The following is a 16,319-nucleotide window of genomic DNA, read 5'->3' on the forward strand; positions in this document are numbered from 1 at the left end:
GGTCAGTGGGATAGACTTTGCAGGCACACCTGTTGCAGGTACAGTGAGGCAGGGAAACTGCAGCAGAAAATGCCCCCAAATGCCCCACAACTCAATTCCCACTTGTATCCAGTCAGTTGCTGGCCCAAGAACTTTCCGTAAAATGTGGTACCTGTATTTCTCTTTGCAACGCACTCGATGGTTTAAGATTTATCCGCAAATAAAGAAGCAGCCATAGTGAGCGAAAAGTGTATTTCACAGTCAATAGAAAAGTACATATATTTAATGGTGGTGACACAAACACAGTCCTTACTTATGACCAAATCATACAATTACAATGGACTTTTCCTCCTGGACGTCACACGATGGCAGTTCAGTCCTTCCCGTCAGTAACTACAGGCCGACCGGAATCACAGGCACAGACTAAGGAGGACAGCCATGGGTCAGACAGACAATACACCTTGTACTTACCAAAGGGACAGTCAAGTTTTCCATATAAATATAATAAAATAATAAAAGAATTTAACATTTTTCCTTTCACTTGGTTTCATAGATTTGTCAGGTGCTCACACACACAAAAAATACAGTTTTCCTCCCCTGCCTCACCCCCCCTCGCCCCTCACTGTGTTCAGAATAAACCTGAGTTCTGAGTCCAAGTCGCCGACGGCGACGCGGTCAGTTAGTGGCACGGTATCTGCAGCTGTTCCTGAAGCACGCGAGGAATGGGAAACACACTCCCCAAGGGCTAACAGCCACGCGGAAACGCTCCTGTCCTTGAGAAAAGCACAATGCAAGAAGCAGACATCAGGGGCTCCAGAAAGTTCCCAACCCACAGGTGCACACCCCGTGAACTTGCAGAGTGGGACAGATGCGGCTGGAGGTCACCTTTAGGAAAGTTTCCTTCCCTAGCCAAAAATCAAACTCTTCACATCAGATGGAGAGAGGGTCAGTCTTAGAAGATTTCTTCTCAGTCTTAAAAAACCTCCGTTTTCAATGTCGAGTTCTGGAACCGGTCTGCAGCTATACGCAGGAAAAAACGCCAACACCCAGGAGTCTGACCTCCTCCTAACGCGCCCTGGAGCTGGGGTCGTCCCCTTGGGAGGGAGGAAGCAGCTCCAGGTCTTGCCAACGTCAGCCAAGACCGGGGCATCGAAGGGGTTTCTGCGGTCAGCCAAACAGCGGTCTCTTCTGGCTCAGTCAGAGACCGGAGGGGCCAAAGGAAGTCACCACTGGTGAGTAAGAAAATGACCACCTCCCTGCCCTCTGGCAAGGGCTGGTTGTCAGGGAAATGAGGGCTGGCTCTGCAATTCCCAAGGGCCTAGGCCCGTCTTGGAACCAATGGATGAGATGACAGCCCCAGGGGGACCACAGTGGCGGTCTCCAGTCCCATCTGCACTAGTCAAAAGTTGAAGATTCCAGTCTCCTAAACCAACCACTGTCCAACCTATGCTCTGGATTCTTCTTCCGACTCTGTCCGTGACCAAGTGCTCCCTGCCAAATGCCAGGGCCAAGCCCCATGTGGGGACAGCCACCACCAGGCTCCAGCTGGACACAGTCAAACAACACGGGGGTCCACAAAACGCACACACAGGGACAGAACAGACACAAAATCTTTGGTTCGATCCTTGGTGAAAGGTGTGAAAACACAGTATGGACTGAACCCTGTGTGGGGACACTGCTCTCCTCCAAGAAGAAACTGGCCTGTGTCTGAACAGGTTCCCACCGGGCAGCCCTGTTCACGGCCCGCAGCAAACTGGCTGTGCTCTAAACTGCACTTGTTTTCCGGGCAGCTTGAAAACCGCACCGCAGAGGTAATGACGTCTTCTTGCCATGTGAATCCTGCCACAACCACCTTTTCCCTCTTTCTAAAGAACCAACTACGTTCTACACCTTCCGGAAGGATCGGGGCTCTGTTGATACAATGGGATGAACACAGGGCCAACTGGATCCTGCCCCGCCCGCCGGCCAATGCCACTAAACGCATCACCGGGGTGAGCGATTCTGCTCTCCGCGCTGCACTGTCCCGTACAAACATTGAGTTCGGTGGAATCACCTCTTGTCTCTCTGTCCAGGTTTTTAAAAATTATGTTACTGCAACGTACCGACATCACATAAAGAAAAATCTCTTTGGAGAAGATCATTCAACCGTTTAGTAAGTTTCAATAAAAGAAAAAACACGGGTCAAAACCTTGCTTGGGAGGCGAGCGTTTCCTTCCGTCTGTACCTTTCCACAGGGTCCCCCGTTTGGTTCAGTCTCTGCCTGAGGCTCCTCGCTGTCTTCCCGGAGGTCCCCGTGCCCCCCACTCCCTGTCGCCAGCTGCTGCCAGCCTGCGGGGACTCGCTGCTACAGAAGGAAGGGCTGATTCGCTCTGTGGAGGAGACCGTGGCCTGGATGGGTGGCTTTGTGACGCTGCTGGTCCCCGTGTGACTGTGGCCGGCGGCTGGGAGGAGAACAACCTTCTGAGAGGCACCTGTGTCGCACAGAGTGAGGAGAGGTCTGGTAATAGTCTGTGATCCGGGCGACAGCCACGGGCAGGACGCGGGAGGAAGGGGGATCCCCAACGGCTGGGAGCGGCTGCCCGAGGAGCCGACACTCCTCTCCGGTCCCAGCGTCCCAGGGTCCCCACGCAAGGCTGGGCTGTGCAGGCTTTGGGTCTGTGGGTTCCGGCTACAGGCAGGATTGCACGGCGGGAAGAGATGAGGCCATAAAGGGTGCTCCCCTCGAGGACTCTGACTGTTCGGGCCCTGGCAGACGCGTGCAGCGCTGCTCCACTGCTTGTCTATTTAGAGACGCCCAGGATCGTGGCGGCCCAGGTCAGCACTGGCCCTTGAGGCCATCGGCCACGTCAAAGGGCAGGCTGGCGGGGGCCGAGGGCTGCAGCGGGGGCATGCCGGCCTCCAGGGCCCTGTCCGCCGGCGGCTGCAGGCTCTGGTGCCGCTTCCTCAGCATCTGCCCCACGCCCATCATGGGGAACCTGCCTCGGCTTTTCACGCAGTTCGGGCTCCCCAGAGGCTGTGTGGGGCCGCCGCCACCGGGCACCGGAGGTGGGGAGCACACACCTTCCTCTTTGGGGGGGCTGTTTCTATCTTCGTGAGCAAAGGAGACCAGCGTGGGATGCAAGGGAGTGTGGAGAGGCGACGTGCTTCCAGATGGCAGCCCCGGGGAGAGTGTCCTCTCGCCGGAATTTCTGCGAGCCAGGCTCCCCGGGGAGTTCAGGATCCGGTAGTGGTGCGAGGGGGACAGCAGTTCTATGTGGCCGTCTCGGTCCACCGTCTCGAAGGAGCGCACCATGTCCAGCATCAGGGGGTCTTCCTTGGCTGGGACGCCCGTGCTCCCGGGCCCTTGCTGGTGGGGCTCCGGCTTCTTTACTATCCTGGGGGTCCTGGGGGGTGGGACAGGGATGAACTCCATGGAAGAAGAAGCCACGCAATTGGAATCGGAGGTTTTGCGGAAGATGTTGCGGCAGCCGAAGGAATCTGCGCAACAAGAAAGCACACACAAAATCATGAAGACGGCCACCCAGACGGCACGCACGGCCGCCCTCCTGCCTGCTCTGACCCCCAGCTGGACCGGGACAGTTCCCGCCGAGGCCGGGAGGAACCAGCTAGCAAACGGCCTCGGCTCCCCCGACAGCAGCATCTGACTCTCCCTACAGATGCCCGGAGCCCTTCTAGGAAGGAGGGGACAGGAGGCCTCCTGGATCCCTGTCTGCCTCACCACCTCAGCTTAACATCTGTCCCCCTTTTGGCTGCTTAAAATTCTGGACTCTGCCAAAGAGTCTTGGTATAAAAAAGGTGCCTGCACTCGACACAACATCCATAAAACTCTCAGAAGCACACTCGACCCCTGCCAGTCTGGTCCTGGACAGCCCGCACGGGAAGGAGTGTTTCCTTCCCAACTTTTTAAAACAAGTTTATGGTGGTTAAAAAAAAAAAAAAAAAAAAAAGCATATAAGAGAATTTCTACCATCCTAACCATTTTTAAGCGTGCAGTTCAGCCGTGTGAAGTATGTTCACATTGCTGTAGAATTAGTCTCCAAAACTCTTTTCCTCTTGCAAATCTAACAGCCTCTGCCCATTAAACAATGACGCCCCCGTTCCCCACTCCCCGAACTCCCTGCCAAGCTCCCCTCGACCGTCTGTCTCCGTGAACCCGACGGCTCCAGGGCCCCGTGTAAGTGGAATCACATAGTGTCCGCCTGTTGCGGCTGGTGCGATTCCCTTAGCATAACGTCCTCCGGGCTCATCCACACGGGGATGGGCACGTGTCAGGATCCCCTTCCCTTTTATGGCTCCGCACGATTTCTGATCTCCGCAGAGCCTCCTCCAATTCTGAGCAGGGCAGAATGCGCTCCATCCATACAGTTAGGGCAGCCGGCCAATCCCCACGGTTCCCGTCTCAAGCTGGCACAGACTAGAATCCAGTTTGCAAACTGTGTCAGAAGAGAAAGGGAAACCCCCTACAGATTTGGAGCCGAGAGGCATAAAGCCAAGTTCGTGCAGAGTAAGCTCTGTGTTCGCTTCTTCCTTCCCCCGTAACGTTTTATAGGCCCTGGCGAGGCCCAGAGGCAGGAGCAAGCTGCTGCCCGCTGGGAGTGATGTCAGGAGCACCAGAGGCCACTGGGAATCCGCGTCGCCTCACGTAAATAGGGACAGAGACACCAAAATAGAACAGGCCGGGACAGATGCCTGAGATCCACCGGCAGAAAGGAGCAGAACTTCATCCACGCCCGACATCTCCAGCTGGCCGTGAGCCCCGCCTCCCCTCCCAGGTCCGCTGTGGGCCCTGCTCCGAGGCTGCTGCGGGCAGTGCGGGGACAGCAGCTTCCGTCGGGGGCAGCGTGGGAGGTGGGTTCGAGTCCCGCTCAGGGACTAACGGCCCGGCTAATCGTGGACAGCCACGGCCCTGTCCGAACCTGAGTGTCTTCACATTTACGACAAAGGGACCGAAGTCTGTGATCTTGTCCATCCCCGTCAGCAAGAAGAACCTCTCCTCTACCTCACGGCTCTGCCTCAGGACACTCCCGGCTCCCGCTTCCCCTCTCCCGGCGTGTCTACCCTGCGTGCTGAGCCTCACCCAGTGAGCCCCGCCACCGTCCCAGAGGAGGGAGGCACATTTGTCAGTCGTCTGCGATGTGCTGGGTTCTGCTGAATCAGCCCAAAGAGCAGCCAGTAGCTCCCACGGGCAGAGCCACGACAAGTCGGGGACCCAGTGAAGACCGTCAGCAGCCAGGAACCTGGGCCTCCACAGGCAGTGAGTGGAGCTGGGGTTGGCGCTCAGTTCCGAGCACCCTCCCCGGTGCCTCACGGGGACTCTTTCTGGGGAAGCGACCAGATGCCACCACAGGGAAACCCGAACTCCACTCCTGGGACACCTCACATGCTCACCTCTGTCCCCACAATCCCATGTTCCCCAACCTCTGCTCCCACAGTACCATACACCCCGATACCTACTACCGCAGTAACATACCCCAATTTCTGCTCCCACAGTACCAGACACCCCAACATCTGATCTCCTGGTAACATGTACCCCAACCTCTGCTCCCACAGTACCATACACCCCAACATCTGATCTCCTGGTAACATGTACCCCAACCTCTGCTCCCACAGTACCATACACCCCAACATCTGATCTCCTGGTAACATGTACCCCAACCTCTGCTCCCACAGTACCATACACCCCAACATCTGATCTCCTGGTAACATGTACCCCAACCTCTGCTCCCACAGTACCATACATCCCAATATCTGCTCCCCAGTAATGTGTACCCCAACCTCTGCTCCCACAGTACCATACACCCTGATATCTGCTCTTCCAGTAATGTGTAACCCAATCTCTGCTCCTACAGTACCATACACCCTGATATCTGCTCTTCCAGTAACGTGTACCCCAATCTCTGCTCCTACAGTACCATACACCCTGATATCTGCTCTTCCAGTAACGTGTACCCCAATCTCTGCTCGTACAGTACCATACACCCTGATATCTGCTCTTCCAGTAACGTGTACCCCAATCTCTGCTCCTACAGTACCATACACCCTGATATCTGCTCTTCCAGTAACGTGTAACCCAATCTCTGCTCCTACAGTATCATACACCCTGATATCTGCTCCCCAGTAACGTGTACCCCAATCTCTGCTCCCACAGTACTATATACCCTGATATCTGCTCTTCCAGTAACATGTACCCCAATTTCTGCTCCCACAGTACCATACACCTCGATATCTGCTCTTCCAGTAATGTGTACCCCAACCTCTGCTCCCACAGTATCATATACCCCAATATCTGCTCCCTCAGTAACATGCACCCCACTCTCTGCTCCCACAGTACCATACACCCCGATATCTGCTCCCACAATAACATGTACCCCAATCTCTGCTCCTGCAGTAGTGCACCATCATGCACCCCAATCTTTGTTTCCATAATCTCGTGCACCCCATCTCTGCGCTCTCATCTCCTTCCTGCACAGGTGGCCCCCAACTGTTCTTAGGCTACCTGAGGCCTGTAACTCCACTTCCCGTGGGCCCAAGAATCACGTGGGCCGACCCACCTTTGTCAGGGAAGGCGGGCTTGGAGGCCTTGCGGTCCTTCAGCAGCGCTCTGGTGTTCTGAAGCTGCGTGATGAGCGAGGACGGGGGCTGCTTGTGTGAGGGCAGGTTCCTGTCCAGCTTCTTGGAGAACGGTCGGTGAAGAAAGTCTCCTCTTTTTTCTTGTTCTTTGGGCTTTTTATCCTTCAAATCAGAAACAAACGTACACGCTCAGACACACACGCGAGAACACCCATCGCCCACGTGGATTGGAGAAATGCCAGCCTTTCGACTCTCGACGCTCCCAGCTGTGTCCAGCGAGGGGACAGCCGGGGCCCGGTGAAGTCCCAGCCACCTCCCTCCGCCCGGCGACAAGTGGACGTCGGCGGTCTCTAGCTCCCCGCACCGCGCTGTTTCGGGGTGCTCCCGCAAGGGCAAGGCCACCTCCAGGAGGTCTATTCTCCTGTAACAAGCTGAACACACTAAGGTAAAACAGATCAGGCCTTCTGCATCTGCCGTCTGCATCTACAGTGGTGCCCAGAGACTGGGCCCACAGTAGCGGCTCTGCAAAGGCGACTTGAAGCCCAAGTGCTTCCGCCTTAACACGGGATACCGTGTTTCCCCCAAAATAAGACAGGGCCCTATATTTATTTTTCCTCAAGAAGACACCCTAGTGCTTGTTTTCAGGGGACGTGTTATTTAAGTAAGGTACAACCATCTACATTTATTCAAATACAGTTAAGTCGTCTTCTTCTGGAACATCATCATAACTCTCCAAACCCTGAATTCCATCCTGAATTTCTTTCGACTCTATTTCCTTTAGAACCTTTGGCCCCAATCTCTCGTGTCGAGCAACAGAGCTCTCATGGGGCAGATGAGAAGGGCTGCTCATCTTCTTACCGCTCCTTGATGAAATGCATGGGTAGTGCAGATACGCTGCGTAGCCACGCCCATCACTAGGACTTATATTCGGGGTAGGGCTTCTATTGCGCAAATGCTTAGAAATCCTGCTAGGGCTTATTTCATGGGTTGGTCTTATTTTCGGGGAAACACGGTACTATCCATGCAGCCGAGCCAAGGAGGTGTCCAATGTAATGTAGACAACACAAATCCTGGAACCCTGGGCGGCCCTGGCCCTTTCTACCCTCTAGTCATGAAAGCACTTACTTGCGTACTTAAAACTCGCTTGCATGTAGCCTTTTTTTTTGCCGTAGGTCTTGCCTTTGCTGGGCTAGATTATAATCCCTCTAATGGGAATGAATTTGAGTATTTTATATATCTTGAAGCCCACAGCCTCTGGCATAAAGCCAGATGCTTAGAGACAGCTTAATAGTTCTTGAAATGTTAAAAAAAAAAAAAAAAAAGGCTGGTGGAAACTGAACTGAATTAAAGTAAATTGAATTCAAGCTTCTGGGAAGGGTGGTGATGTCACTAAGAAGCAGCCGCAGAAGTTCTTTTTTGCTGGCCTTAAAGACTGGGCTTGATGTTTCCTGTTAAACAGAGGCAACTGCATCCCTGACCTCACCCCGGATGAGGAAGAAAAAGATGTATTTTCACATGTTTGCCCTTAACTAAAGCTTCTGCAAATCAAGAGAGCTCATCTATTTTTCACGTACGTGGTTGCAAAGCTTCTCAAGGAAGCACCTCTTTGCACTTTTGTGGCCCTTTCCGGTTCTCGAGTGGGGAAGAACAGTGGGGAGAAACGGGAAAGGGGTGCCTGCAGCATCTTGGGGACCCAGCTTGTGCCCAGCAGAGCAGGGAGGTGGGGAGACAGGAGAGGCGAACTTCCGCACCCTGCCTCCTCAGCACCTTAGCAGCTGCCACCAGCCTTTTTTGAGAACACGCAGGGGGCCAGACAGTGCTCTAAGAGCATGACCCACCAGGAGGCAAATTCTGTGACCTCTTTTCCTCATGAGGAAACGGCCTGACGTGGTTAAATAATCCACCCGTGACCCCTGTGCAAACTCAGATTTTCCTCAGCCCTCAGGTCAGTGCTGTCAACCCTCGACTTGGCAGTGTACTCGCAGAGCCAGGGGCAGGGACAGGTGACTCCAACAGTGGAAAGGCCAGGCACAGCTGCTGGCGTGGAGGCAGGAGCTCACTGCAGGCCCGCGGCTGCTCCAACACCATCTGAATGCTACCGCAGAGGCCACATGCCCCAGGCTGTCTCTGGGATGCTACGAAGCGGACCAAGTGCTCCAGGTCACCTTGGCCAAGCCAGCAGAGAACAAGGACAACCTCGCACTGCTTCTCTCTCTCTCTCTGTTTTCCATGACGCACTCACAGCCCACCTTCTCGAAGGTGAAGGAGAAGGAGCTTTTACTTACATACACACACACACACACACAACGCATACACACACACACACACCTAGCATCAAAGAGGCCTTTCCTGAAAAGTCTGGCAGATCTCTTTCTTTTGCTCGGTTCTATCTCTATTTTCATGTGAAAGTCATCCGTTCTACCTATTAACACCTTGAACAGGAAGAAATAATCAAACATACCTTCGTCATACATTTTAAAACAATATCTGGAAGAAAAGACAAAATTGCAGTTCCTTCTTTTTTAGGATTTCTTTTTAAATCTATCAGCAAACCTTTCTTCACTCTGCTTTGGGACCCCCATGTTTAAAGAGCTGCTGGCGGCTTTATGGGTTCATTTCAGCTCCTTTCCAACCTTTTTGGGTCCTCAAAGGCTTAATGATCAAGATGCAAAACTTCTAGGGGCCAGTACTGCCACCAGATAGAGCTCCTTTGCAGGAGGGAATGTACGTGTGAGTGTTTGTTGTGGAACAGACCAAGGTTGGCCTGTAGGACCAAATTTCTCCTGTTACTGACAAAGAGCTATTTGGCAATGAGCAGAAAGCTCACTATGGGGGCAGAAGAAGGGAAAATGTACGACCAGACAGAAACTTGTGGGAAACCCTGCTAAGGCCATGTTTGTTAAACTTAATCCCAATCATCCTGGCAATCGTCCTCCCCAAACCCCCAGAATATCCTTCTTAGCTTAAAAGAATCGGGGATCTCAGAGTAACTGCTTTCTAGGGGGAAATCAAGAATTCACCTCTGACGGCTCCCTGCAGGGGACAAACTCATGGTCAGCCCATGTAAAAGAGTCAACAGCCCAGAGGAAACATGTTTGTTTACGAGCCCTGCTCCCTGCCCTCCGAGCACATGTTACCTAATGCAACCGATCACCCGATTACACCTTTTCATTTGCATGGCCTATTTTCTCTGAAAGAAATTTCCTAGGGAGCAGGATGCTAAATGGCCTTACATAACAGAAACAGATCTTGAGAGGGACTAATCACACCCCCCTACACATGTTCTCGCTCCTCACTCTGCAATGCTGCGGCCTGCAGGGACTCCTGGCTTCCCTCCCGTGCTCCCCGGGCAGTGCTCCCAGCACCCAAGCGGACTTGGAACTGCAACGGTGGGTGATGCAATTCAAGGTCCCAGTTCTGAGCACACTCTCTCTGCAGCCTCACGGCACGGCCCCAACCCCACAAGGCAGATCAGAGAGGGGACCACGTGAGGCCCTGGATGCAAGCCACACGCAGACAACTTCTTGTTCTCCATCCACCGTTTCCATCCACTGCAGACGTGCATGGACATTTACAAAATGGGACCCAGTGAAAATGTGGCCTCATAAAGGATCCTCTAGTCAAGACCACTGATGTCGTATATTGTTCCAGAAGAGAGAGACAAACCCGGAGGTGACCCACGGAGCTTCCAGTGATCTCTGCAGGCTCCAGCAGCCGGTGCCAGGAGGAAGCCCCAGCTTCAGCCTCTGAGGACTGAACTGCAGAGAGCTGGCCCCCTTGGCCTCTCTCTTGATGGCTGTGCCACTGGGGTACGGTGGCCACTGGTGGCTTCTACGTTCCAAAGACCTGCACCCTCCCCCTTCCTTCTCAGCTTTGCTCCCATGGGTGTTGCACCCAATGACACCAGCTGTGGTCGTGGCTTGGCAGTCTGGACATCTGGGATCCATTCCTGGCTCTCTCCAGAACTTGTTGGGTGACGCTGGGCAAGTCACTTGCCCATTTGTCACCAAAAGTGTGGGTCTGTCCCAGCTCAGGGAGGATAAAAATGAACCTGGCACCTGCTTCATCGTCTGAACAGCAAAAGCATTGATTTAACAGGGGCAGACACTGCTCTGCGTCCCGGTCAGCCCAGGCCTGGGGAAGAACCGTGCCTGGGAGGGTTCCTCTCCCTTCTGCAGCAGAGGAGCCCTGGGAGCTGAGTTTTCTTTGAGTAACTCTAACAAGCCCAGCTCGTCCTGGGCTTTTCTGGAGCTTGCTGTCCCTCTGCTGGATAGCGAGCGTCACCCAGCCACTTGGCACATCAGAACCAGGTGCCACCTGCTACCACCTAGGATGGCCCAGGGACCTAGGTGTTGCTGGCTGCTTGGTTGGTTTTGGTTCCTTTTTGCCTATCACATAAGGTCACATAAAGGAAAGTCTGATTTTGCCACAGAAAAAAACATGAGTGAATTGATAAAAAAAAAAAAAAAAAAAGAGCTTGGTTCATAAATTAGGCCCCCAATCCAGGGAGCTCATTAAGACCATTACAAACCCCATGTCTCAAACAGGTGGAAACAGGATGCAAAGCCAGGTGTGCAGTTACAGCAGGGCAATAATAAAAAAGTCAGCTCCATTTAGAATGCACCTATCTGATCTTAGGGATTCTGCTTAACTCACCCACAACAGGATTCTGTACATTTTAATTCAGGATAAGGAAGGGGTGTACAGACCCTGGTGCCCCGGGCAGAGACGGGCCAACCCTCAGGATCCCAAGTGATGATTAATGTCACGTGTCAGCTTGGCCAGACCATGGTACCCAGCTGTTTGCTCAAACACCAGGCTAGATGTTGCTGTGAAGGTATTTGTAAGATGCGATTAACATTTTAATCAGTAGACTTTAAGTAAAGTAGATTACCCTCCATAATGTGGGTGGTTCTCATCCAATCAAAGGCCTTAAGGAAAAAAGAATGAGGTCTTCTGGCAAAAGAAATTCTGCCTCTCGGTGGCCTTTGGGGTTGAAACTGCAACATTAACTCTTCCCCAAGTCTCCAGCCTGCTGGCCTGCCCTGCTGATTTTGGACATAGAGCCTGCACAATCATGTCAGCCAATTCCTTAAAATAAATCTCAATTTCAATATTTCTCTCTCTCTCCATTTATGTGTGTGTGTACATTGGTCCAGTTTCTCTGGTGAACCCGGACTAATACATCATAACCGCCCCCCCCCCATTCTTACCTGCACAGCATGGAATTCAAGGTCTCTGGTCCAGGTGTCCAGGGAGGCCTGTGGAAAGCAGCATTTTTAACAATTCAAAAAGCTGCACCTGCTCTGTATTCCCCAAACTCTCCCCCTCTACCGCTTCCCCTGCAGTTCTGGCTGAGAACTCTTCATTTCAATGTTTACGGGCAAAACGACTGACAACAACAAAACTCTGAAATCATCGTGGAAGTGGGCCACAGATGTCCTAATTCATGTGCTGAATAGATTTTCTAGGTAAACTCTTTATTAAAATCTAAGACGCAGAACCAGGACTGCTCTAGTGATAAGTAAGCAGCTTGATGTGTTTTCTCAAAACGGCACCAGCACCCACGGAAACGGCACCCCGACCCAGACACAGAGCCCGGCCAGCACCCGGAAGCTTCCCTCCCCCTGCGCACCCGTGTTCTGTCCTAGTCACTCTGTCCCCCAAAAGTAACATCCTCATTTCTAACGGTGTAAACTGTTTGCCCCGATTCTCAACTTTATTTTACCAAGTCGTATAGATTTTGAAACAGGACACAAAGTGAACATTTCAATATTTGCCTATACACTTATAGTTTCTATTGTGGGTTAAACTGTAGTCTCCCAAAATTCATAGGCTGAAGTCCTAACTCCTAGGAGCTCAGAACTGGACCTTGTTGAGAGAGAGGTAATCAAGTTCAAATGAGGTTATTAGGGTGGGTCCTAATGCACAGTGACTGGTGTCCTTGTGCCATGGAGAAATTTGGACACAGGCAGGCACACAAGGAGAATGCCACGTGAAGATGAAGACAGCCATCGTGGTGATGTGCCTTTGAGCCAAGGAACATCAAAGACTGCCAAACCCCCGGCAGCGGGGAGGGGGGCGGCCTGGAACAGACTCTCCGCACAGCCCTCGGGGGGAATCAGCCCTGCCAACACCTTGATCTTGGACTCCCAGCCTCCAGACTGCGGGGGATCAACTTCTGCCCAGTTTGTGGCACCAGTTACGGCAGCCCTGGCAGACAAATCCAGTCCCACTGCCTCTCTCTGCATGAGTTTCCTCCCAAAACGCCAATATTACTTTATCACCGCAGAGAAGATCTCCTAGTTACAGTTTACAATTTTCTTTGCAAACTAATATTATCTTTTAAAAAGCCTTTAACACAACTGGCTTTGGGTTCCATATGGCTTTTTTCATAAATAAGTCAGTTTAAAAATGATGCCCACCCCGCGCCTCAACCCCCACGGCCCCAGAGGGTCCCTTTTTTAGGAAGAGGAGTCCCTCGGGCCACACGTGTATCCGTGTTCTCAGAGGAGAAACGCGTCCCACTTTTACAGATATATTCTCTGCCTGTTACAGGAAAGAGAAGTGGAGAAAATGGTAGAGCCCATAAAATCGCAGCACTGTAATCCCAATGGGGAAGTTTTTTCAACTTAATTCAGCTCCTTTGTCTCCTAGGACAAAAAGAACCAGAATCAAGAGAAATGAAGGGGCCACTGCTTGCACTCAGTCCCTGGGGCGGGTGGGGGGTGGGGGGAGGGGCTCAGACTCTGAGCCACACCACGATTTTCCCACGACCTGAAACTTCTGCCCGGCACTCCCTCTGCCCGCCCACCCCAACCTCTCCTCCTGGCCCACCAAGGGCAACTGGAGGGAACCCCAGCAGCTCTGAGCCGTCTTGACCTGTGAAGTCTGGGCCCTTCCAGACCTTCCTAACGCTTCTGCCAACTAGCCCCATTCCACTTGCTAGGTTCCCACAGAGAAAAGTTGGATAATCTGGTTAATAGCTGTGATTTAATTAGTAGAAGTAGCAGCGCAGTTTGGAGAAAACAAATGGATCATAGAAAATTGAAATGCTGTTTGCCCGTTAGTGTTCCTATTTAAATCCTAACCGTTAAATATTTCAACAAATGTTTAAAATGCTCATTTGGCCTGTGTTTTCAGGCCAAATGAAATAACAGACAAAAAGAATCTGGAGGGAAGAAGGGCCGGCTCTTCCCATCGCAGTGCTGGTGCCTTCGAACACAATCGTCGTGGGGCGCGTGCAAGGTCGACGTGGACGAGGGGGTCAGCAAGGTGGCTTATGGGTTACTTAGACACCCCCGTGGGGCTGGGGGTGCATCTAAGTCTGCATCATTCTTTAGGGCCCTAAAGAGTCGAATGCAAACCAAGAGACAAAGGAGCCTAACCCCGAAATCTTCACGCCTTGGACTCCAGCTGGGGAGACCTTGGCAAGTGCAAGTGACCACAGAGTCCCCTCCTGCCTTAAGGCACAGCCACCTGGTGGTGATGATGCCACTTGTGTGCTATGCTGCAGCTGTCCCCCTGACTTTAATCCAGATACAGGTCCCACCTGGAATCTTCTACCTTCTTCAATGGCCTGTCCCAGTCCTCTCCACTTTCTGAGACTCAGGTCAAGGCTCACTTGATTCTTGCATTTGTTCATTAAGCAAATATTTACTGAGCACCTACTGTATGCCAGGCATTGTGTGGACTCAAGGATACTGAGAGGAGCCAGAGGGACTCAGTCCTCGATCTTATGGCTCTCACAGCCCAGAGGGAGAGAGCTGTTAATCGAATAACCCCCAACAAAATGAAGAGCTGCGCACAGGGACAGGCCGCAGGATGAAAACTGAGAAAGCCCTTGCTGGAGGGATGGGACTGGGTAACAGAGGTTAGGGAACGGCAGGGGTCCACAAAGAGCTGACCTTGCCTTGGGATCTGAAGATGCAAGATAAATTCGGCAAAGAGGGGTGGGGAGAACACTCTGGAAGAAGAAACAACATGTGCACAGCAAGCCCAAAGGCAGGGGATGGGGTGGTGGTGCGGAGGACTGTGCACAAAGCAAGGAGCAGGGACAGGACTGGCGGGGAGGGGACTGGCGCTGGGAGCCGAGGCAGAAGCAAGCAGGACCTGGGTGGCTGCTACGGGGTGGGGTGGGGAGGGAGCGTTGGTTCTGAGCATGCTAGAGTTGAGACGCCTTCCCTCCCGAGACAGGAGGTTACCATTTAGTAGGCAACTGGCCAGAGAGACCTGGAGCTCAGGAGGCATCTGGGTCCTGACAGGGCCCCCATCCTGCTTCCAGCCCGACAGCCTTGCCCGAGGTCACACCTGCCCGCCAGGCCCAGCCTGCAAAGGGCCCATCTCCACCCTTATCGCCGGGCCCCACAGCCCGACTTGGAGGGAAGAGGCATCCAGCCCCGGCAAGGCAGCCTCTCCTTCCATCAGAGCATCGATGACAGAGAGGAGGGATGTTCACTGTCTTCACTTCCCGTCTTCCACCGCCCCAATCCGCGCCACCTCCCCTCTGCCTTCTCCACCGCCATGAAGCCGTCCTCCCCAACATGCTTGGAACAACTAACTGCTCAGCCGACGCTGTGGGCCATTTCGTACGTGACCTTTCCCATCCCCGTGGTCTCCCCTGCCCCCTCCCTGGCCACCCTTCACCATGGCCTCTGCCGCTCTCTGCCCACCCTCTGCGCATGGGCAGAGTGGAATGGCCACTCTCCCCGGCCTCGGCACTCAGGGCGGTCCCTTCCTGCTCCCGTCACGTTCACACACGGTGCCTGGCGGCTGGGCGCTCTCAGTCCTCAATGTCCCTGGGGCCCAGTGCTGGGCGTGGTAATCACCCGCCCTGCACTCAGAGTGACAGGCGCGTGGCAGGTGGGATCAGGACGAAAACTTGACGCTGGAAAAGGAAAGAGGGACGAGGCCAGGCCTGTGGCCTCCCCCAGGGCATGAAGGGAGGTTGCCTTTTTGTTCTCTTCTCAAAGGGATTCTTGGGTGTCCGAGGAGGGGTTCCCACAGCAGGGACACTCGGGGGACATGGGACAGGCTCCCGAGGGGAAGAGCCCACCTGACAAAAGGTGCGTAAGGGGTCTCAAGGAAACACCTCACCCCCACACACCTGGTCTTGGATCTGGAATTCACAATCTCCTTACAAACAAGTATTTGGGATCCAAATTTGTGACTCTCTGCCATAGGATACTAGTTTTTATTCTGAATCGAAGCGTGGTATTTTTCCAGGTGACATCGAGTCACCAGCGACAGCTGAATAGGAAAGCTCACCTTATCCAAAACTCCCCACTCCCCTCCTACCTTCTTCTCCTGGTGCCCAGGGTTAGTCTCAGCTATATTTTTTTATAATCTCATTTTTTTTCAGCATTTGCATTTTTACCTTTTATTTTTAGCTGACACCTAATAATTGCATATATTTATGGGGCACTGAGTGATGTTTTGATACATGTATACAGTGTGCAATGATCAAATCAGGGTAATTAGCATATCTGTCACCTCACACATTTATCATGTCTTTGTGTTGGGAACATTCAAATTCCTTTCTTCTAGCCTTTTGAACATATACAATAAATTCTTATTAACTAGTCATCCTACTGTGTCATGGAACACAAGAACTTATTCCTCCCCTCTGGCTATAAATTTGGATCAGGAAACCAACTTCTCTCTCCCCTACTCTTCCCAGCCTCTAGCAACCATAATTCTATTCTCTACTTCTAAGAGCTCAATTTCTTCTGTTTTTTTTAGCTCCCACATATGAGTGAGAACATTGGATA

At 52.7% G+C, this 16,319-nt stretch overlaps 1 protein-coding gene across 1 annotated transcript in view; it reads right to left on the bottom strand.

Moving 5' to 3' along the window:
• Positions 1-214: 214 nt before the first annotated feature.
• The window catches only part of HUNK (hormonally up-regulated Neu-associated kinase), a 107,177-nt gene continuing 91,072 nt past the window's right edge, over positions 215-16,319 (bottom strand). The window contains exons 9-11 of the mRNA XM_076000491.1: positions 11,763-11,810; positions 6,531-6,711; positions 215-3,456 (exon numbers count right to left, since the gene is read on the bottom strand). Of these exons, the coding sequence (XP_075856606.1) occupies positions 2,795-3,456; positions 6,531-6,711; positions 11,763-11,810 (891 nt within the window). The 3' untranslated portion in view covers positions 215-2,794. The remainder of the gene's footprint in view (positions 3,457-6,530; positions 6,712-11,762; positions 11,811-16,319) is intronic.

Source organism: Microcebus murinus, chromosome 1 (genome assembly GCF_040939455.1).
Source record: "Microcebus murinus isolate Inina chromosome 1, M.murinus_Inina_mat1.0, whole genome shotgun sequence".
NCBI classification, from domain to species: Eukaryota; Metazoa; Chordata; class Mammalia; order Primates; family Cheirogaleidae; genus Microcebus; species Microcebus murinus.